Here is a 23,165-nt window from a genome sequence, read left to right on the forward strand (position 1 = left end):
GTGTAATTCCGGTTGGAAACAGGACTAAATTGCATGGCAGTCCTGCTCTCTGAAGAACTAGGTATAAATCTGTCATTAAAAAGTGAGTGTTATGTTATTGATTAAAAAGTAGTAGAGTATTAGCTTCCAGTATTTTAATTTTAAAGAGCATCATTGGGTACAACTGTTACAACTTGAGTGAAAGAAGACAAATCATGTTCCTTCAGTGAGATGTTCCTTAAATTCATCTTAGATTGATTTTGACTGGAAAGTTTTCAGGGAATTGTGCTGAGCCTAAAAATTCCCCCCAAACCTTAGCATCTGTTCTGTATTCACAAATGGAAATAACTACATGTCAAATGCAAGAAGATTCTATTTCCTTTAGACCAGTGGTTCTCAACCTTCTGGCCCTTTATTTTTTTTAAAAAAATTATTTTATTGCTTAAAGTATTACAAAGAGTATTACATATGTCTCCTTTTTTTTCCCCCTTGACATTCCCCCGGCCTCCCCTACCCCCCGCCCCAGTGTCTAGTGTCCATTGGTTATGCTTATATGCATGCATTCAAGTCCTTTGGTTGATCTCTTACCCCCACCCCCAACCCTCCCCAGCCTTCCCGCTGTAGTTTGACAGTCTGTTCGATGCTGCTCTGCCTCTGTATCTATTTTTGTTCATCAGTTTATAATGGTCTCTATTATCCATGAATGAGTGAGATCATGTGTTATTTTTCTTTCATTGACTGGTTTATTTCACTTAGCATAATGCTCTCCAGTTCCATCCATGCTGTTGCAAATGGTAAGAGTTCCTTCTTTTTTACAGCAGCATAGTATTCCATCGTGTAGATGTACCACAGTTTTCTAATCCATTCATCTACTGATGGGCACTTAGGCTGTTTCCAAATCTTAGCTATGGTAAATTGTGCTGCTATGAACATAGGGATGCATATGTCCTTTCTGATTGGTGTTTGTGCTGGAGAGGATGCGGAGAAAAGGGAACACTCATGCACTGCTGATGGGAATGCAGACTGGTGCAGCCACTATGGAAGACAGTATGGAGTTTCCTCAAAAAGTTAAAAATGGAACTCCCATTTGACCCAGTGATCCCACTTCTAGGAATATATCCCAAGAAACCTTCTGGCCCTTTAAATACAGTTCCTCATGTTGTGACCCAACCATAAAATTATTTTTGTTGCTACTGTTATGAATCGTAATGTAAATATCTGATATGCAGGATGGTCTTAGGCGACCCCTGTGAAAGGGTCGTTCAACCGCCAAAGGGGTCGCAACCCACAGGTTGAGAACAGCTGCTTTAGACAGTCTTTTTTTTTTTTTTTTTTTTTTTTTGCAAGTTTATGTCGAAAGTCTTTTTAGACCTTAAAAGTGTTTTGTTTCCTTGTGGCAGGATAGCTAATGTATAATCATTGCAATTTCTCCCACCAGTGCCCTGCCAGACTGTTCTAGATTACTTGAAGACGGTGCTACAGCATCACAACCAACTCATGATCCCACAGCCAGTTGAGCAGCCCTCCGAGGTAGGTCTCCATTTGTAATAAGGTAAATGTTGTTCCTTTGAGAATTTCCTTAAAATGAAGCGTCTTAATGGCTTACCCACATATCCCAGAACAGGTTGGCTAACAAAATACATTTCTGACTCGCTGAGGCTTAGGCATCTACCACCTGTGAGGAGGTAGCCTGTGGCAAAAGATGATGCATGTATTTAACTCCCGAAGAGTCCATCTGTACTCTGGGGGCAATAAGAGAGAAATAGCCGTTTAAATAATGTGGGAAGTTTTCCCACCATTCTTTTGGCACAGAGGGGGCTGGAGATGGGAGTCGCCCCTGTCATTCCTCAGGCTGAACCAGGGTTCCAGAACGCCTCTTTCTGTGAGACGTCACCCAAGCTGAGGTTCTCCAGTGTTTAGATAGATATTTCCCGAACATTAGGGCCCCTGAATGTGAGCATTTTGTTCCTCTGGACCTCAGTGGAAGAAACCGCGGTCTCTTCATCGTGTAGGAGAAGCGGTCTGTTTTGATGGGAATGGCTGTACCTGTTAAACCAGTACATTTGTACAGGATTTAAGGCTCAGTTTTCTGGGTGTGTGATTTTCATCTTAGGGACCTCAGAACCTAAATCCAGTGGGAGAAGCCACTGCCCTGTACCTTCTGGGGGTTACCAGTGTCTAGGATTGATAACAGTAGGTTGCAGTAGCTCAGTTTTTCCATTTGGCAGGGTGAGTTGTCCAAGTTAGTAACAGTACGTTGTTGACCCACTCTGTCATCTCGTGGTCATACATCCATTGGCATTCCCCGTGTCCAGTTAAATAATATGAAAGTACTATCCCTGTGCTTACCACTTAGTAGATCCTGCCGCACACCTATTTCCACCCGACCCCTGTGCCTCTCTGCTGAAGAAATACAAGGCCACACGGTTGTCCAGTTCCCCTCGCTGTGAGAGACGGGATGAAAAGGGTGGAGTCATCTCGTGCAGACTGAGACTCAGTGCCCTGTGACCTGAGACGCTCCCTCCCCCTGAAATTTGGAGGAGGGCTTTCAAAGGCCTGGTCCTTTGCGGCAGCCACAGCCTATCTTTGGTCCCACCACACCCCCTCTCAAATTCAGCAAAATAGTCAAGATACCCTAGTTGAATTCCGTGTACTGACTTCTGCCACACTTACATCAGCCTTCGCGCACACCCCCCACCCCCATCGAGGGCAGTGCCCTTGCCAGTGCCGGCTGGCCACGTCTCGTTTACCCAGCGCCGCCGCCTCCTTCTAAGACGGAGGTGCTAGCCTTTATGCTTTGTCTTGGGCACTGATTTCTCTCTTGTTTCTGGGTCATTCTCCTGAGTATCTAACACACTCAAGTCTTCCCACCCTGAAAATAAGCCTTCCTTTTCTTCCTCCTCCTCTCCACCAATTATTATCTTTTCTTTTTCCTTCCATCACCCAAAGAATCCTCTGTCAGCACCTTCATTCTGCACCACAGCACATCCCTCCTCGAAGCCTAGGCCCGATCTCATCCCCATTAGCCTCCCTAGTGCCTGCCATTGAAAGCACTTGCCAAATGGTGACCTCACTTTCTAAAAGTGATTAAACATTCAAAAGATGGGTCTCTGTTCGTCATCTCCACCCTCTGAATTTCCACTTGCTCTCCCACCACCTGGAATCTGTCTCCAGCTCCGCTCTGTGTCAGAATGCCCTGTAAGAAGCCTCAGAACGGTCCCATTGTCCAGTCCAGGGCCCTTTCTCAGCCTTCATCACCCCCAGAACTTCACCCTCCTCCACGATCTCTGCGGCCTTCACACCAGGACATTCTTCTGGTGTCAGCCTTTTCCATCTGGTGTTCACCAGAGTTTCATCTTGCATTGTTCTCCTTTTTAAAAAATTTTACTTTCTTTTTTTAATATATTTTTTATTAATTTCAGAGGTGGGGAGAGAGAGAGAGAGAGAGAGAGAGAGAGAGAGAGAGAGAGAGAGGAGAGAGAGAAGAAAAAATATCAGTTATGGGAAAGAATCATTGATTAGCTGCCTCCTGCACGTCCCACACTGGGGATCAAGCCCACAACCCAGGCCTGTGCCCTGACAGGAAATCGAACTGTGATCTCCTGGTTCATAGGTCGACGCTCAACCACTGAGCCAGGCAGCCAGGTCTGCATCATTCTCTTGCTCTCCACGCCCTTTCCTGGTCAGTCATGTTCTCTCACTCTCTCTCTGAACATCAGCCTCCTGTAGGTTAAGGAGTCCCTAATCCAGCTCCAAACCACCAGTCTCCAGGGCTCAACTCTGGACCAGGGGGTCCAGAGCCTGACCAGCAGTGGAATGCCATGCACCACGAACTCAAGACACCTTTGAATGCCCATCTGGACTCCTGTTTTATCTACAAGAAAAGCAGCACTGCCCAGCCAGTGTGGCTCAGTGGTTGAGGGTGGACCTATGAAGTAGAAAGTCACAGTCAGGGCACATGACCAGGTCACAAGCTCGATCCCCAGTAGGGGACATGCAGGAGGCAGCGGATCAGTGATTCTCTCTCATTATTGATATTTCTATTTCTCTCTCCCTCTCCCTTCCTCTCTGAAATCAACAAAAATATATTTTAAAAAATTTAACAAGGCACCAACCCCAGGCAGAAATTTCTGAGGCATCACTGACTCTCCTCGTCCTCATTCCTGGCATCCACATGTTTGACAGCCATGTTGAATAGTCTCTCATCTTGTCTCTGGTTCACGCTCATCACTTTTCACCTGGGCTGTCTTCTCCATTTTCCACACTGAACTTACTTTTCTAAAGTGTGGATACAAAATGAGTGTCACCTACTGGATTGCTCCTTAGGACAGGGCCCACGGTTTCCTAGCGTAACATTTCTATTAGACAAAAAGCACATCTGAAAAGCTCGCTTTCTCCAAGAAGCCCTCCCTGATTGCCAGACCCTCTCTGCTCACCAGGACATCTACACTAATAAAAGAGAAACATGGTAATTAGCGTACGACCGCTACCCTTCCCATTGGCTAATCAGCATATCCTTATGCAAATTAACTGTCAGCCAAGATGGCCGCCGGCAGCCATGCACTGAAGCGAGCAGGGAGGCTTGCTTCAGTGACTGCGGACTCCAACGTTCCCCGCCTAACTTGCCGGCCTCTCAGCTGCAACTCTAAACAGCTATGTACTATGTTGCAAATAAGAAGCTAAACAAAACCCCAGAAACCAGCCGGACTGAAAGCCAGCTGGACCACAACATTGTATCGATGTTTTCAGCAGCGAGGCCTCAGAGCTAAAGCTGGCCCAGAATAAAAAAAAAAAAGAAAACAAGGAGCGGTTGGGAGCTTCAGTCACTCGCTTCCGGAAAACAGCCCTCAGCCCCTCACCCAGGCTGGCCAGGCACCCCAGTGGGGACCCCCACCCTGATTCAGGACACCCTTCAGGGCAAACCAGCTGGCCCCCACCCATGCACCAGGCCTTTATTCTATATAGTAAAAGGGTAATATGCCTCCCAGCACTGGGATCAGCGTGACATGGGGCAGCACCCAAACCCCCTGATCGCCCTGCGGCTCTGTGTGTGACAGGAGGCAGGGCCACAACCTCCCTATCCGCCCTGCTCTGTTCGTGATAGGGGAAGGTGCCCCAACCCCCTGATCAGCCCTGCTCTGTGCCTGATAGGGGGGAGCTCCCCAATCCCCTGATTGCCCTGCGGCTCTGTGTTTGACAGGGTGCAGCGCACCAACCCCCTGATCGGCCCTGCTGTGTGTGTGACAGGTTGCGGCGCCCCAACCCCCGCGCCCCCACGGGCCCTGCTCTGTGTGTGACAGGGTAGAGCCATAACCTCCCCATTGGCCCTGCCCTGAGTGTGACAGTGGCGGCGCCCCAACCCCCTGATCGGCCCTGCTCTGTGGGTGATAGAGGGTGGCACCCCAACCCCTCTCCACGGGCCTTGCTCTGTGTGTGACAGGGTAGAGCCATAACCTCCCCATTGGCCCTTCCCTGAGTGTGACAGGGTGCAGCGCCCCAGCCCCCTGATCCGCCCTGCTCTGTGTGTGACAGGGGGTGGTGCCCCAACTCCCCTATCGGCCCTGCTCTGTGAGTGACAGGGGAGAGCTCCTCAACCCCCTGATCGGCCCTGCTCTGTGCGTGACGGGGGAGCTCCCCAACCCCCTGATCGACCCTGCTCTGTGTGTGACTTGGTACGGAGCCCCAACCCCCCCGATGGGCCCTGCTCTGTGAGTGACAGGAGGCAGCGCCCCAACCCCCTGATTGGCCCTGTTCTGTGAGTGACAGGGGGCAGTGCCCCAATCCCCTGATCAGCCCTGCGCTGCAACCTCCCCATCGACCCTGCCTTGAGTGTGACAGGGGGCGGTGCCCCAACCCCCCAATCGGCCCTACCCTGAGCGTGATTGAGGGTGGCATCGCAACCTCCCGATCCGCCCTGCTCTGTGCATGACGGGGCAGCACCCCAACTCCCCAATCGGCCCTGCTCTGAGCCTGACCAGGGGCTGCACTTAGGGCTTGGGCCTGCCCTCTGCCACCCGGAGCAGGCCTAAGCCAGCAGGTCGTTACCTCCCGAGGGGTCCCAGACTGTGAGAGGGCACAGGCCGGGCTGGGGGACCCCCCCTCCACCCCTCTAGTGCACAAATTTTTGTGCACTGGGCCTCTAGTCCTATCTAATAATAGAGAAACATGGTAATTAGCCGTACCTCCGCTACCCTTCCCATTGGCTAATCAGTGAGATATGCAAATTAACTGCCAACTAAGATGGCCGCCGGCAGCCAGGCAGCTTGAAGCGAACAGGAGGCTTGCTTGCTTCAGTGACGGAGGAAGCCAACGTTCCCACCTACCTTGCCGGCCTCTGAGCTTGCAGTTTAAGAAACACTGTTACAAATATAGAAGCTAAACAAAACCCCAGAAACCTGCTTTCAGCCAACCGGGCTTTAGCTAGCAGGACCGCAACATTGTTTCAATTATAGAACAAATGCAGATCCCTGCTTTCAGCCAGCAGGAATCTCAGAGCTGGAGTGAACAGGACCGCAACAGTGTTACAATTATAGAACCCAAACAAACCAGATACCTACTTTCAGCAGCCGAGGCCTCAGAGCTGGAGCCAAGCCTCAGAGCTAAAGCTGGCCCAGAATAAAAAAAAAGAAAGAAAAAAAGGACAGGTTGGGAGTTTCAGTCACCCGCCAGCCTGAAAACGGCCCTCAGCCCCTCACCCAGACTGGCCAGGCACCCCTGTGGGGACCCCCACCCTGAAGGGGGTGTGACCAGCTGCAAACGGCCATCATCCCCTCATCCAGGCTGGCCAGGCACCCCAGTGGGGACCCCCACCCTGAAAGGGGTGTGACCAGCTGCAAACAGCCATCATCCTCTCATCCAGGCTGGCCAGGCACCCCAGTGGTGACCCCCACCCTGATCCAGGACACCCTTCAGGGCAAACCAGCCGGCCCCCACCCGTGCACCAGGCCTCTATCCTATATAGTAAAAGGGTAATATGCCTCCCAGCACCGGAATCAGTGGAGCAGCGAGACCTCCCAGCACCGGGATCAGCGGAGCCGTGAGGCCTCCCGCCACCAGGATCAGCATGACAGGGGGCAGCGACCAAACCCCCTGATCGCCCTGCGGCTCTGTGTGTGACAGGGGGCAGGGCCACAACTTCCCTATCCGCCCTGCTCTGTTCGTGACAGGGGAAGGCACCCCAACCCCCTGATCAGCCCTGCTCTGTGCCTGATAGGGGGGAGCTCCCCAACCCCCTGATCACCCTGCGGCTCTGTGTGTGACAGGGTGCGGCGCCCCAATCCCCCACCCCCCACAGGCCCTGCTCTGTGTGTGACGGGGTAGAGCCATAACCTCCCCATCGGCCCTGCCCTGAGTGTGACAGTGGTGGCGCCCCAACCTCCTGATCGGTCCTGCTCTGTGGGTGATAGAGGGCGGCGCCCCAACCCCCTGATCTGCCCTGCTCTGTGTGTGACGGGGCGGTGCCCCAACTCCCCTATCGGCCCTACTCTGTGAGTGACAGCGGGGAGCTCCTCAACTCCCTGATCGGCCCTGCTCTGTGCATGACAGGGGGGAGCTCCCCAACCCCATGATGGGCCCTGCTATGTATGTGACAGGGGGCAGCGCCCCAACCCCCCTGATCGGCCCTGCTCTGTGCATGATAGGAGGGAGCTCCTCAACCCCCTGATCGGCCCGGCTCTGTGCATGACAGGGTACGGAGCCCCAACCCTCCTGATGGGCCCTGCTCTGTGCATGACAGGGGGCAGCGCCCCAACCCCCTGATTGGCCCTACCCTGAGCGTGACTAGGGGTGGCATCGCAACCTCCCGATCCACCCTGCTCTGTGCATGACAGGGGGCGGTGCTCAACTCCCCAATCGGCCCTGCTCTGAGCCTGACCAGGGGCTGCACCTAGGGATTGGGCCTGCCCTCTGCCACCTGGGAGCAGGCCTAAGCCAGGAGGTCATTATCTCCCGAGGGGTCCCAGACTGCAAGAGGGCACAGGCCGGGCTGAGGGACCCCCTCTTCCCCCCCCCCTCCCCCCAGTGCACAAATTTTTGTGCACCGGGCCTCTAGTTGTTTATAAGATGAATTCTGCACTTACTGAAAAGTCAGCGTCCACCTGAGTCTTCCATTTGGTTGATTCTATGAAGACATAGAGCACTCACTGTTCATCTTGGTTTTTTCAAAGTTGTCTCAACAGTAAGTCAGACTTTAATAACCTGTTGGTGGCGAGTTGAGGAGAGTATGCGATCAGAATTCTATGAAAACATAAAAGTAGGGGAAATTCCTACATTTCCTCTGCATAGGACTATTAAACTTGACCCATCATCATTGCTACTATATTATTTTTATTGTCATGTCAGACATATGAGCATTTTCTCATTGGTATTATTCACTACATTTTATTTCTGTTAACCATGTACGGTAAATCTCATCCACAACACAGAGCTTTCTGAGTTGTTTTTAGCTGTAAATTACTTGCTTTTTCTTTCTTAAGAAAACTGCCTCCGGATGCTATTTCTGTATTTTATGAGTGCTACATTTCATGGAGAGGTGTCTGAGTATATTTTGTAAGGATTTGAGAAAGCTCCTTCCCTGTATTGTCGCTTCTTAATCTCAGGTACCGCCCGTCTTGAAATAGACTCAACTCTGGCCCGAGAGATGAACTCTGAAATCGGGGCAGGGTTCCCAGCTCTGCCTTGTGGCTTAGGAGACCTTGGGAAAGGACTTAACCTCCTTGGCCAAACAGCTGTGGGAATCCTAGCTTGTCGGATGAGCTCACACACCCAGGGGAAAGCCCTTTTAAAACTTGTGCAGTGTTGAATGACCACAAGGTTTAAAACTAGCTGCACGGTCTCCTTTTCCCAGGCTGACAGGTGCTTACAGGGACCGTACCTGAGAAGCTGGTTTTCGCTTAAGGAAGGTGGGAGTCCTCTGTCTTCATCGTCCTTTCCAATGGCCCTCTGACTTTGATGGTCTCCTTAAAGTTCTTTAACTTTGCCAGTTTATTAGAGTCAGAAGCTCTTCAAGTGTCCCAATGCCGCAGGGATTAAAAACAAGGCAAGAAGCCTGCATTGCAGCGCATTGCTGAGTGTCTGCCATGTGCTGGTGGCGGTGGCTTACACTGCATCGTCAGTCACAGGTGTTCATCGCACCTGCTCTCTCGTGCACTGTTCTCGGCCCTGGAAGAAGACACAGACTAAAGCAGATAATCATCCCAGCCCCCGTGGGCTTATCTCCTGGTGGGGAGATTGGTGAACTCCTCCCCACAGACCTGCAGGCTGGGATTGTTATCCTCATTGGGACAGAAGACAGCTTACATTTAGAGAACTTGTCACCTGGCCGGGGCCTGCACCAGAGCCCACCGCTGTGCTTGCACCGGCATCTTGGCCTGTGGCCAGGGGTACAGAGTGCATGTGGCAGCCTCGGGCTGCTCACCCATGGCTCGATACATGGTGACGGTATTAGGGAGGCTCTTCCACAGGAACGCTTTTGACACAGTTCGTGGTCTGAGGCAGCGAGCCCTGGGTCCCATCTTCCCCAGGCCCCAGTGGGCTGCACTCCGGGCTGAGGGATCAGCCCATCAGAACCCTGTGACCCCTTCCCTCCCTGTGCATGGGAAGCAGTGGAATTCTCTTCCTTGCTACCTGCCTCTGTCTCCTCCCGGACATACCCTCTGATTCTTATCTTTGTGAAGGGCACCCATTTCTCCTGGGCGTCATCTGGACTCCCCCGGCTCCCATACCGTGGCTGTCTGAATTGCCTGCCTGACCCCCTTGGTTCTACATCTTTCATGCTGGCTTCTGCATCTACACTGCCACAGACTCGAGTCATTCCTCCATCTCACCTCCCCCCCTGAAGACAGCAGCCTCGGCTGAGGTGCCCTTTGGGACTCTGGGCTCCTGCCCATCTCTTGGTCATTTGTGGTAATACACAGAGCCAGGGTTCATTTATGCTCCCAAATACTCGTATCTTAAACCTTAAACCTATGATAACTTAGTTAATTCCTTCCATTTTATGGTTAGGGAAACTTGGATACAAGTTGAAGTAATAACTTGCTCAAGAAACACAAGTAAGACCTGGAGCCAAGATTAATTAAAGCCCAAATGGAACCCTGGCCAGTGTTTCTCAGTGGTTAGAGCGTCAGCACCTGGCCCATGGGTTCAGTTCTCAGTCAGGGGCACGTAGCTGAGTTGCAGGTCTGTTCCCTGCCCCCCAGTCGGGGCACGTGCGAGAGGCAACCAATTGATGTTTCTCTTACATTAATGCCTGCCCCCTTCAACTATCTAAAAGCAATCTATATATATACAGAGCCAGGGGCCATGGCAACCAAACGGATGACCTAACAGGCTGGCGACAAGGCTAGCAGGGGAGTTAGTGAGGGACGACCAAATGACTGAGCAGCAGGCTGCATGGGGCGACCAGGCCAGCAGGGGGTTTAGTGAGGGATGACCAAATGACTGAACAGCAGGCTGTGTGGGGTGACCAGGCCAGCAGGGGAGGGGGGCAGTGAAGGATGACCAGGCTGGCAGAGGGGGGCAGTGAGGGGTGACCAGGCCAGCAGGGGGCACAGTTGGTGGCAACCAGGCCGGCAGGGGGCGCTTTTGGGGTGACCAGGCCGTCAGGGGAAGCGATGAAGGGCGTCCAAGCCGGTGAGGGGGGGCAGTTGGGGGCAACCACGCCAGCAGTGGGGGCAGTTGGGGGTGATCAGGTTGGCGGGGGGGGGGGGGGGGCAGTTGGGGGCGACCAGGCTGGCAGGCAGAGGCAGTTAGGTTTGATCAGGCTGGCAGGGGGGCCAGTAGGGACAATCAGGCAGGCAGGCAGGTGAGCAGTTAGAAGCCAGCAGTCCTGGATTGTGAGAGGGATGTCCAACGGCCTGAGGATTGAGCCTAAACAGCAGTCAGACATCCCCCGAGGAGTCCTGGATTGGAGAGGGTGCAGGCTGGACTGAGGGGACCTCCCCCCCTCCCCCCCACCCCCCCCCACCCCCCACCCCCCACATGAATTTCATGCACCGGGCCTCTAGTAGAAAAATACCCTCAGGTGAGAATTAACCAAAAAAGAACAAGTTGACTTTAAATTCAAATACAAACCATGTGCAACATCCTCCCTTAAAAAGGAAACTGAGTCACACTACTGCTCATTCATGAAAGGATGAATGCTTTGGAGATGAGTATATAATTCAGTGACGGTTTCATAGCCAAATCTGGTCGTCCCCTTCCTGTTGGTGTCTATACTGTTTGCCCTTCTCAGCGCTTAACTGCACAGAACACTTTTTGAAATAAAACCCTAATAGACCCAAACATTGTCAAATTTATAACCTGTAGTAAATTTGCAGAGCTGTAAAATGGAATGCGTTTTCCCTTCGTTATTTGGTACACCTTAATTACTGGGGAAGGAGTACATTAAAACTGAGATCATGGGTTAATTAATTGTCCTGGACTGTAGAATTTTAGGGACAGCCAGAACTAAAGTAATGGTTGTGTAGGAGCAGTTGACTAAACATGGCTTATAAATGTTACAGAAATTCCCATAATTAGTCCCACTGCAGCTATTTAGCTTGGGAATTTTATAGCAGACATAAATTACGAAGGTGAAAAGTACGAAAAATTTTGAATTGACATAGTGGCATTTGCAAAAGCTATAATTTGAAAAAAAAACCACCTGTTTTGTACTATTACTAATTTTTTTTCAGTTTCCACAATTCCCCCTTTTTTAAATTTACTTTTTAATGTTGTTTCCACTATAATGTAATCAATGGCTATCAGGTGTTAGCTGCATAAGCACAAGTGATACCTCATGGAAATAGACCCCCAGCATCATTTCCAAAAGTACGTCACTGCCAACCCCAGGAGGAAGGGGCCTATTTGATCACACTCTTCAAAGCCATTTCTGCATATTTCAATGGATTGAAAAGGAAAGTTACGGGTTCTTTTTAAATAGTGTTCCCTGTCATTGGATCTTGACACATTTTAACCTACCTGTTAAAATGCACATTATAAATAGCTCCTCTTTCAAAGGTGTTCATTATACCTCATTGGCTCTTGTTATAGAAAATGCAAATGTAATTTGAAAAGTGCCCTTCTGAGTGTGAGCAATTACATGTGCTCTTCCATACCTGGTTCATTGTCAGCCCACAGCCACTTGGTGAGAAAGCACGTTTGCCTTTGAAATGGAGATCGCCTCGGCTGCTGGCTGGCTGGCTAAGTGGGTAATGAGAAAATATTTCGCTTTTCCAGGGAAGCAAGCAGCTGTTGAACAACTATCCTGTCTACATAACGAGCAAACAGTGGGATGAGGCTGTAAATTCTTCAAAGAAAGATGGGAGACGGCTCCTGCGATACCTCATCAGATTTGTTTTCACAACCGATGAGCTTAAGTACTCATGCGGCCTTGGGAAAAGGAAAAGGTCAGTGCAGTCAGGAGAGACAGGTCCCGAAAGACGCCCTCTGGATCCAGTTAAAGTAACATGCCTCCGAGGTACTGCATCCTTCCGCTCAGCGTCGCCATCTGTGATCTCATTTCACCGCATTGGCTGTGGCTCGCGTGCAAGTGTAGCCCTTCCTGTTTCTTTGGTTTTTTCCCACTGAGACCTCATAGGCTTCATGTGGCCCATCTACTGGGTATCAACAGGTTCTCTTTAAAAACTCCTTGTTTGCTTTAGCCTTGGTGTTCTCCCTGAACGGCGCGTAGCATTGCATAGCACCTCATGTTTCACGCTTTAAGTTCCGACTTGCTCTGCTGCCAGAGGAGGCCATTTCCGGCCACACTGGAGCCTTGGGACAGGCACAGAGGAAGGGAAGACCTGGAATGGTTTGTTTTAATTAGTCAAGGGGTAGGTAGAGCCCATTTTCATTTGCAGCCTGTGGCCCACCCCCTCCCCATCTAGCTTCCCTCTCAAGAATACATGCCCCAAACTCCTTAAATTTATTTAGAATTCATTTTCCTCAGTGCCTAAAGTATTACTTGGCCCTATCAAACTTTATTCTATTAGTTTCAAAAAAGTTCCTGTATTAAAAATAAGGGCAGTGCTTCATCAGTATTAATAACTGGTTACTTTGCATCTGATCCACACTTGGTAAACCAGGCAGAGGTTGAGGAGAAAGAAGCAAGAGATACACCATTCATGCAGCAGGTTCAAATAGACAGACGGACATTAGACAGCTAGGAACATTATAGAGCCAACAAATACACCGTGAAATATGAAAAATGTCATATTAAAAAGCTCATTGTTCACCTGGATAGGTCAGTAGTAAGTTTATTAGTTGGAAAGATTTAACAGTGACTTACCCTGGACACGGATCAAATATTTCCTGACGAGGAAGCCACAGGGGAAAACCTGTGCACTGACCAGGCCTCGGTTATCACCCAGGACACACTCCTGCTGGGTGCCCACAGTGACTGTTAGTGTGCTAAACGCCTATGTAGTATCTGTTAGCAGCCGAGTTCCCCACGCCCATCCTGAGCGTCTGATTCAACTGGTCTGGGGCGGGCATGGGGAGGCTGCATTGCTGTGCCAAGGACCTTCCCGGGTGATCCTAATGCCCATGGCCCTAGTGGCCCTTCAGAATACCACGGGCACGAATACACCCATATTAACCAGGCACAGGTGCTCTAGAGCACCCCCTGTTGGCCATTCTGGAAATTCCACTTGCTCAGAGTGGGTACGATGGAAATGTTCAGGGTCTTCCTGAGCCAACTAGCCATGATGTCCTGTATTTTCCAACATCATCAGAGCTGATGGGATGAGGACCAGAGGCAGGGGCAGGCCTGGGACTCCCCTGAATGTAGGCTCCGTGTGCTACGGAAGCTGCCCTGGGGCTAAGGGACTCAGAATAAGGGGCTTCAAGTTGTGTCCCTTTGCAGAAATCCTTATTAAACATTTTACATGTTAACGAGCAAGTATGTGAAACAGGGATTAGCATACGTCCCAAAGCACCAGTGCCCGTGCCCTGAGGATGCTGCCACACCCACTGCGACACTAACGCCAGCCAGGCTGCCTGAGCAGCGCTGCCTGCTCCAGCCCGTGCCTGCGTGGGGAATGACCCACAGGCCTCCACTGGAGAATGTGGGGGCACGGAATGGTAGTTGTCTGCCCAGGGCAGCTGGTTAGAGCATTTATATGTCTGTCCCAGAAGCTGTAATCCTAGGGCCCTCCTGTGATCTAGATGGGATTCCCTCCCTAAAGGTTTGGGCCTGGTGACTCCCGGGGGTGGTGAACAGGATTACAGCGGCCAAGGAAGCCTCAGACCGGGGCCGCTTTCAGTGATGGAAAGCAGGGAGCTCAGGGAATAGAAGCAGCCTGGACTGGTCTGCTCCCAAAATGCGTCCCATCTGTGTAACAGAATGAGCCCTACCTTTAGCTTTTAATAGTCTGTCCATTTCAGGGACAGTCCTGTCACAGCGGTAAATGGGGGGAGCGTCACAGCAGCGTGTCCTCATCCATTAGCCTCTCTTTCCTCTCGCTGATGCTTTGAGTCTCTCATTTCCTTGGGTTCATGTGAGAGGGGGATGTGAACGGATAGGGGAGTTATTTAAACGGTTGTCGAATGCTCACTGAATACAGAAGGGACTTGAGGAGGACAGAGGAGGAATAGGAAACAGCCCCGGCTTCTGAAGCTAATAAGTAGTCTGGCTGGAGATGATGGGAGGACAGTGGTGAGATAATAAGGTGCAGATATTCCAGTCCTTGAGGTCCCAGAATACCTCCTTTCTCTGCCCAGCACTGTCATGACCTGGATTTTAGAATTGCCCTTCAGTGTTTCCCAGGCTCGCACCCCAGGGTAGGCCGTCAGGCTCCCAGCGGTTGCAGAGTGAGGAGCTGAATTAACAGAATGCTTTCCTCAAGGAAGGCGTCCAGGGCTGGGACTGAGGGAGGTAAGTGAGTATCTCACCTCAGGCAGAATCAAAGGGTGTGCCAAGCCAGCAACCTGGGTGGATCCCACCCCCCCACCCCCACCTCCGCCTTCTCAGCTGGAGTCCACTGGGCATAGTTCAGGACGAGGGAGTTCGCTGGTCCAGGAACTCCAGGCATTAGCTTCTCCCCAGGGCAGATAGAGTGTGGATTTCACAAAGCAATTTCAGACCAGTCCAGTTGTACAGTAAGAACTATCGCCCCGCCGAGGGAGCATTGCTGGAAAGGAAACGATGTGTAAACAGCAGGCAGGCATCCTGAACTTCCAATCAGCTAGGCAAAAAAACAGGCGGACTTACAACTTTCCCAGAATGTTCAAAGCGTTTTACAACTGTCCCATTGAAACAGCTATGTAGGAATGATGAGGTGCCCCCACCCCCTGAGGAAACAGAAGGGGTTCATTTGGGCTCATCCACAGGAGGCCACGTTGGTTTCATTGGGGGCTTAGCTATTTTTTATGTATTTACTCTTCCAGGCATGCTAATTGCTTTCTGGTGAAATTGAATATTTAGAGGAAACCTCATTTTAAAAATATTTGTCAGTGCATATATGGGCAATTAGAGAAATCAGTATAACCTATAACATTTTAAGAATGTGCAAAGCTCTTCTAGAAACTTAGGCCATTTCTCACTCCTTGAGATTTTGTGATTTTATTGCACTTAATCTACAAATTAGTACCTGACTGAAGAATACCATGTGAACAATTTGCTCTGCTTCTGGAGATAGTTAACATCCTAAACATGTGAGGCAGTAACAACAGGGGTTTTGAAAACGTGACTCACTAACTTTTACCAGGCATGATGCCTACCATGTCTTACAAATCAAGTTTACTTTCAATTTCAATATCAAATGTTCCTTAGAAGGATCACCCTCTTGCTGACGGGACTTTACTCTTGCGCATGAGTAGGAAACTTAACGGTTTAATGAGTGACATCATCATGGCATTGCATTGGAGTTCTCATAAAGCTTTTCTCAAGAGCTTCTGTTAACGTATAAGCAGCCTCTTCTACCATCTTCTGCAAAAACCAGCTGTTTCTCTCTCTCTCTTTATTGTGTATATTCCCACAGAATTCATTAGGATGCACTGTACCTCCAACCCCGACTGGTGGATGCCCTCGGAGGAGCAGATAAACAAAGTGTTCAGCGATGCTGTGGGTCACGCCCGGCAGGGGCGCGCGGTGGGGACTTTCCTGCACAATGGTGGCTCGTTTTATGAAGGGATCGATCACCAGGCCTCCCAGGATGAAGTCTTCAGTAAGAATTCCCAGGATGGGTCTGGGGATTAGTGGACAAAACCTTTCCATTGCAGCAGCCGGTCCTCTCCAGAGTCGCCATTGTGACTGTCCTGTCTCCATCACTGTAGAGCCCACAGCATGGCATCTGTCAGAATGTACATCCTCAGTCTTCACTCTCTTGACCTTCTGCCACAGTTCCCAGATCAAAATCCATTTTAGGGTTGTAGTAAAGTCTGTGGAGCCTCCCACAGATTTTCAGAATACTATATTATAAAAAGTAAAAGATTACGTGGCGAGGATGAGGGGGTGGAGACAGACTCCTGGTCACCTGTCTGAAATCTTCATGTAAGTTCTGCTTCCCGCGCAGAGCTGGTCCTTATGGAAGATTGGGCTGCGTTCCTGCCCACGAGGGAAGGTAGAGACATGGGGTTACTATGGAACAGGCATTCTCTTTAATTCAAATAAGTCATTTTTATGTTATCCAAAGACTTGAATTCATGCTTCTCAGCAAAGACATCAGATAGGTGACATAATACGCTGTGTCTCCATTGACAGAGCCTATTATTAAATAGAAACCAGAGAACAGAGGCCATCTCTAGACAGTGATTAGTTGAAAGTCAGCTATTTTTCTCGATTATTTTTATCAAAAAAGTCCTACCATGTTGATCAGGAAGACACTAGGTGATCTCTGGAGTTTACAGAGAATAATAGTTTTCATTATGTCAGTCAAGAAACATCCAAAGATCCCAACCATTGTTAAATGCTTGATTTTGTAGGTTCCAATAACCTAAAGTCAGGCTCTGCTGACACAATGCCAAAGTGGCGGGTTAAACAATGAGAATTTCAGCCAGTCGTTTGGTGCACTGAAGATCAAACAAGTGGTGTGACTGATGGTATTGACTGAGTTGACCAGATGTTCTGGAATTGCATCCACACAGCTTCAAGGCCATTCTGACAACTATGCAATGGGCTTGTCGAATTTCTCTGAAACTTGAGGGTCTTTCTGGGCTCAGTTGATCTTCAGAATTTGCATAAAACTTCTGTTTCTCGTCACTGATGAAAATTGTTTCTTCCCAATTGTGAGTGCCTGCTTCCCCCAATATTCCCCTGAGCTGATTTGTTGAGTCTCACGTGTGAAATCAGTAGTGTCTTTGGAGCCATTTCTTACCCAAATGCTGCAGAGAGGCGAGGACCAATTCTGAGGGCCTCAGGTTTGGACCTCAGGAGAGGTTTGGACCTCAGACTGATGCCGATGCCACATCCTTTGTAAGCAAAGGGCTGAGTGGACAGCAATTGTTGAAGGCTGTTAATGTCATCTACAGACAGGACTATAAAGATTTTGGAAATTCATTTAAAGTTTATGAGCATCCATTTATAAAGTAGTTATTTTTCCCATTGTTTTCTTAAAGTAAAATAATATTCCTTTATGTTCAATAATTTGCATCAACTAAATTGCAAAGGCCTAGAAATAGGTCCGTCTTTAGCTTTTTAAATAGTTTCAACCACTGAAAAGTTTAATGTTTATAGAGATGGTCATTTGTCAGACCTGTAAAGTTGGGGGGGGAGGAGAACTAATATTTTGATCCTATATTGGAAAAGTTACCTAAAATTTTGAGAGGTTTTTTTTGTTTGTTTTTAAGAAATGATAAGGGCAAATGGGATGTTGTTTATGGGAACCATGCGACTAATATTTGGCTACACAAAGAAAAAGGTACTTCTTGAAGAGTTTTAAAGGTCTAGGAAATCAATATTTTGTAAGATTCTTTGGTGACATGAAATCTTGACCAGAAGAAATATAACCACCATAACCTCATCTGCCAATCCATCTTTCTTTTTCTTTTTTTTTTTTTTGCATTGTATTTTGTTATTCATACTGCTGAGTACATGTCCCCTCTCCCCCTTTTTTTTGTATAGCAGCAGTATTTGACCACTGCTTTTATTTTTTAGGGAGAGAGTGGAAGGGAGAGGGAGAGACAGACAGCAACATGGATGTGAGAGAGGCACATCTATTGGTTGCCTCGTGCATGCACCCCCACCAGGGCCAGGGAACCTGCAACCAAGGCATGTGCCTTTGACTGGAATCACACCCTGGGGCCCTGCAGTCCGCAGGCTGACACCCTATCCACTGAGCCAAACCTGCTAGGGCTGCCCACTGCTTTTAAAGGCAATCAGCTCTTACCATTTTTCTGTAATCTTGAGAATTGCACACATCTTCACATCTCAGCATCACCTGGTGTGTGCTCACCTGTGCTGTGCTGGTCTTCGCTGATGGTGACGCTGAGCGCATGTCTGCACTCTCCATGGCCTTATGTGCCAGCGTGCTCATGACGAAGTGCTGGCCCCACTCCCGTTACCATCCCCTGAAGAAGGCGCCTGGGAAGGCTCTGCTCCCCAGCCACCTGGTTGCACACAGCCTTGCTCCAAAGGCTCACCTGGTCTCTTGCCTCTCATCCCCTTTCCAGGTGAATTATTTCTGTATCAGCTGTTCTCCAATATTTCACAGATTGCAAAATGCTGGAACTTCATGTTGGCCCAGAAAGATGACTGAGCATCAGACAACCCGTTCTGATGCCTCTCCTGGAACTAGGACCTGCCACCCCCGCCCCTGGTCAGATGTTCTGTATGTTCTTCACTGCCCGTGTATGCCTATTCCTTTAGCCCAGCCCACCCAGGGGCTATGACACAGGATCTGCTTAGATAATTCTGCTGGCTCCTTGGTCCGTGTCCCATGCCATCCTCTAGGCTTCCCCTTTAAGGCTAGTATCGTAGCTGGTTCATGGTGGTTGCCTGCGTGGGCACCTGATTTTTGAATCAGGGCTTGCAGAAATGGCTCACCTACTTTTCTGCAGGATCAGCATGGCTGCTGTGTAGGACGGTCCTAAGCTCGCTGTCCCTGCTCTCAGCCTTCCCGTTGATCTCTGGAGGCCTGGAGATGTTGCCTGTTTTCTTGATTTAATTTTCTGCATCTTTGTCTGGAATTGGACAAAGTGTTCTCATGACAAGAAACGTAGACTCTGCTTTTAGAATCTTTGAGTCGGTGGAGCGTGGGTATAAAACATCGAGTTAACACAGCTCCGGGTGCAGCTGGGCTCCACTGCATTGGCGAGTGGGGGGCTTGCAGGCCTGGCCTGACACCGACGACGAACGTGATGTTTTTGTCAGTGACCGAGTGTGGGCCGTCACCCAGCTGTCGGAAGTGCCCATACCTTCCAACAGTGGCAGCATCTTGATGTGTCCCGAGTTTTTCCAAATTAAAACCTGTCACAAAGCGCACATGCTTTCGCAGTGACCTGTAGTCCCGCTGGGCTCGGGATAATAGTTCAGTGTCCGGATTGGAGGATGTGGGCCAGGACCTTGTGGGAACTGTAGTCTATGCGGAGTTGCTGAAGTCACATTTCTCACTGTCTCTTGGAAGGTGCACTGTTCAGAATTTTAACGGTTAACCTCAATGCCAAGTGCTTTGGAGATAAACGCTAAACATTAAAGTTCGCACCATCCCTTTCTGCCTGAAAATATTTCATCCAGCCCTCGAACCCTGGCATCACTCTCTTGTTCCTCATGTGCACCACAGCGTTTAGGTTATTGTCACCGTCGGTGTTTCATAGGCATCGCTAGGAACGTAGAGGATAATATTAGAGCATCTACAGAAGATTGCTGTCAACCCCTTCGGTAGGGGGGTCAGAGGTACATGGAGCTGCTTCACAGCTGTAGATGTGGATACTTGTATAGTCTGGGTCTTGCTTAGCCCTTCCCAAGTCATAAAAACATTGACCTTAGAGATACCTTCATTAGGATTAGAGGGAGGTTTAATTATTACACTATATTTGATCTAGCTACTCCATGTGTCCAATATCAGTAGAATGGTGTCTTCAGTCCAGTAAATATCAGATGCTTTCCCCAAATCTGGACAGTACTCCAAGCTTGGGAGTCTGCACGTTCATGATTTCTACATTTTTCTGCCACCTTTAATGGCTTCCCCTCCCTTCTGTTGCTGTCAGAATATGGATGAAGCATCAAATAAGATGAAATGTGCACTAGTTTCAGAAAAGCAAACATAACATAGCCTTTATTTAGGTTCTGTCATTTATTCTATGCTCCAGAACTTGAACCTTATACCCACTGACTACCTCCTTAGTTTTTTCTTAGATCTTAATCATTTTTTAAAAATCTCATTCTTAGGTAACTTCGTTTTTAGAAAATATTTAAATGTATAACTTCTCATTCAGTACTGTGTCATTTCACAGTACAGAGCTGTGTGATATTTGACAGCTCAGATACAAATTTTTAGAAATGTAATAGAAAATGATTTTGCACATATGGTGCAAGTCTGGCTGATGTCTGTTTAATGTGGCAACACTTAACCAAAACTGCCTGGCAAAACATGTCATACGGAATGCTTGAGTCAGAATTCTAATGTAAATGTGTCTAAACAGCAGTGTGTATCATTATGATATATTTTTGTAAACATGCTTCTTGCAGTGGTATAAGTACTGGATAAAAATAACCACTTTGCTTGGAATAATTAGGAAAATGTCACCCAGCTGATGGCCCTCTTGCATTGTCAGCCAGTGGCACTGGCTCTTCTATTTGTGTTGTTTTTTAGAGGAGAATGAGGAATTGATACCAGACAACGTGGAGTGCAAAAATAATAACCCATCCATATTTGCCTCCTCGTATATAAAATTTAAAGTTGTAACATATATTTGCAAGTGAGAGACCCTCCACCGTATATTCATTTGTAAAAGATATTGAAAGGAAGGACTTTGCTCATCTAATGACTAGCTCGATCAGTTTGGCTATTGAAACCTCTAAATTACCAATATTTATGGTAAAAGTGACCAGTTTAATTTTTCTCGTGACCATCCATAGCTGGTAATATAAGGGCTAGATTTTCATTGAATCTCACTTCCCCAGATTGCAATGAAAATACATCTGCTAATGAGACTTGTTCGAACACCAGTTCATTCTCAGAATAACTGCACCAGTACAAGTGGCCCCACGGGTCTTTGCCTTGTTGGAAAACTGAGGCCCATCCAAAACCGCTGACGATGACAGTAATGACCATAGCTAATGTCCATTGAGTTGTTGTGTGCCAGGTGCTTTGCTAAGGCTGTTACTGTTATCACCATTTTATTGATAAGGACACTGCCTGGGATGCTCAGCTAATAAAAGGATCAATTTGGGCTCATTAAGCAGAATGCCTAGTTCAGTTTTCCCCGTAGTCAAAGTTCTCAAAGCCCAACCCTTTGGAATGGATTTGTTCTTTTGTTTATGCCATTGAGGGAAAGTTGATATGTGTTATTATTTAAAAACCACCTTTTAAAGTCCGTTGATGCTTAAGTAGGAGCACATAACCATATATCCTCTGGGAACTGCCAAGGTTTCTGCATAAGAATTCACTCACTTAAGATCCTATGATGAAGAGTAAAAAGTCTTTTTAAAAAGTAGTGAATAAATTTAAATCTTTTATTTGTTCAGATTTATTCTGTACTTTCCCAGTATAAAAATGCAGGGATATAAAAGCAAAAATTTAAACTGAGCGAAGTGATATTTTGGGGGTGAACTCCTAGATGTTAGAAACGGCTTCAGTTAGCCAATGTTCCATTTGCTTCTCACATGTGTTGTAGCCTTAGAACTGATGAGTCTGGTTGGGAAAGAGGGTTTTAATTTTTGATGTCACTGTGAAAACTGTTGTGAAGATTTTGTAGGAAAATACAGTAACCTGTTGATTCTTTCCTGTGGTTGTGGCTTTAACATCTCTGTCTGTGTTTAAGTTCAAGAGCATGTCAAGGCCAGAAAGGCATGACTTGTGTTTCTTGGAAACAGGGCATGCCAAACCCAGAGATGGGTCCTGAAACGTTCCAAGTCTCTGGCCGGGCCTGCCCCTGCCCCTGCCCCTGCCCCTGCCCCGTTTAAGCATTGCCTTTATGTCTCTCCTCTGGAACTTCATGTAGCAGCCTGGCCCTGGGGCCAACTTGCCTTTACTCTGTTTTCTATGATGAACACTTGTGGAGAAACTGTGACAGATCCATTGATCCCGATATTTTTATTGTTGGAGTCTTGGTTGATTCTCTATGAATCACTTCTATTTGATTGTACTGTGTAGAGTTAACGCCCACTAGGGACAAGTTAATAAAACTATAAATGCATAGTGTAATATAGAATAGCAAGATTTTTTTGTGAACAATTTATATAGAAGAGTAAGTTGTTTTTTAAGTGTTAGGCGCATTTCTTTTAGGAACTTAAAATGTTATAAGAGTTTTTTAAGCATTTAATATTTTTAATTATAAGAAACATTTGTTACTAGAGCCAGTTATTTCAGGTGTTCTAATTGGAGTATTGATTTTATTACCTCATATACCTCTAGAATGCCACATGTTCTGTTGGAGATAAAATTGCACAATAAATGTCAAGTCTCTGTTAAGTGTTTTAACTTGCTTTTTTTGTATCTTTCTTCAATTCTTTGAAGTCACTTTTATGGGTGTTTTTTTTTAAAAGAGAACGTTTTTCTCCCTGATGCTAAGGCTTTTCTCCTTATCTCTGGATGCCAAGAAAATGTTAAATACTTAATACCCAAGTAAAAGCCCTCAGTGATGTCAGGGAACTGACCAAAAATCATCCAAAAAATTCCATGTTATCCAGTGAATGGAAGGGACAACCAGTGATGATCTATCTAGGAGTGAGACGGAATCCAAGACTTCCTCCCAGTATTTTGTACATTCACACCTCAAACACATCTTTCCTACTCACAGTATCTTTCGATCAGGAGGGGGCAAAAACCCTGCAGCTGCTACTCATGACCTTGAACGATGAACAGATGCTGATTATATATGGCTTTTATTTAATTAGTTAATTAATTTACTTTATTTTTAATCCTCACCCAAGGACATGCTTAGAGGAAAGGGGGAGAGAGAAAAAAACATTGATACGAGTGAGAAACCTGGATCTGTTGCCTTCCAAACACTCCCCAACCAGGGATCAAACCCACAACCCGGGTATGGCTGTGTTTAAGTTCAGGAGTTGAACTGGCAACCTTTTGGTGCACAGGGCAACGCTCAAC

General features: G+C 47.9%; 1 protein-coding gene across 1 annotated transcript in view; it reads left to right on the forward strand.

Moving 5' to 3' along the window:
- The window catches only part of BEND4 (BEN domain containing 4), a 38,426-nt gene extending 20,944 nt beyond the window's left edge, over positions 1–17,482 (forward strand). The window contains 3 exon segments of the mRNA XM_070397401.1: positions 1,418–1,509; positions 12,196–12,436; positions 15,939–17,482. Of these exon segments, the coding sequence (XP_070253502.1) occupies positions 1,418–1,509; positions 12,196–12,436; positions 15,939–16,156 (551 nt within the window). The 3' untranslated portion in view covers positions 16,157–17,482.
- Positions 17,483–23,165: the final 5,683 nt, after the last annotated feature.

Source organism: Myotis yumanensis, unplaced genomic scaffold (assembly GCF_028538775.1).
Source record: "Myotis yumanensis isolate MYYU_CA2020_CCGP unplaced genomic scaffold, mMyoYum1.0.hap1 SCAF_1, whole genome shotgun sequence".
NCBI lineage: Eukaryota > Metazoa > Chordata > Mammalia > Chiroptera > Vespertilionidae > Myotis > Myotis yumanensis.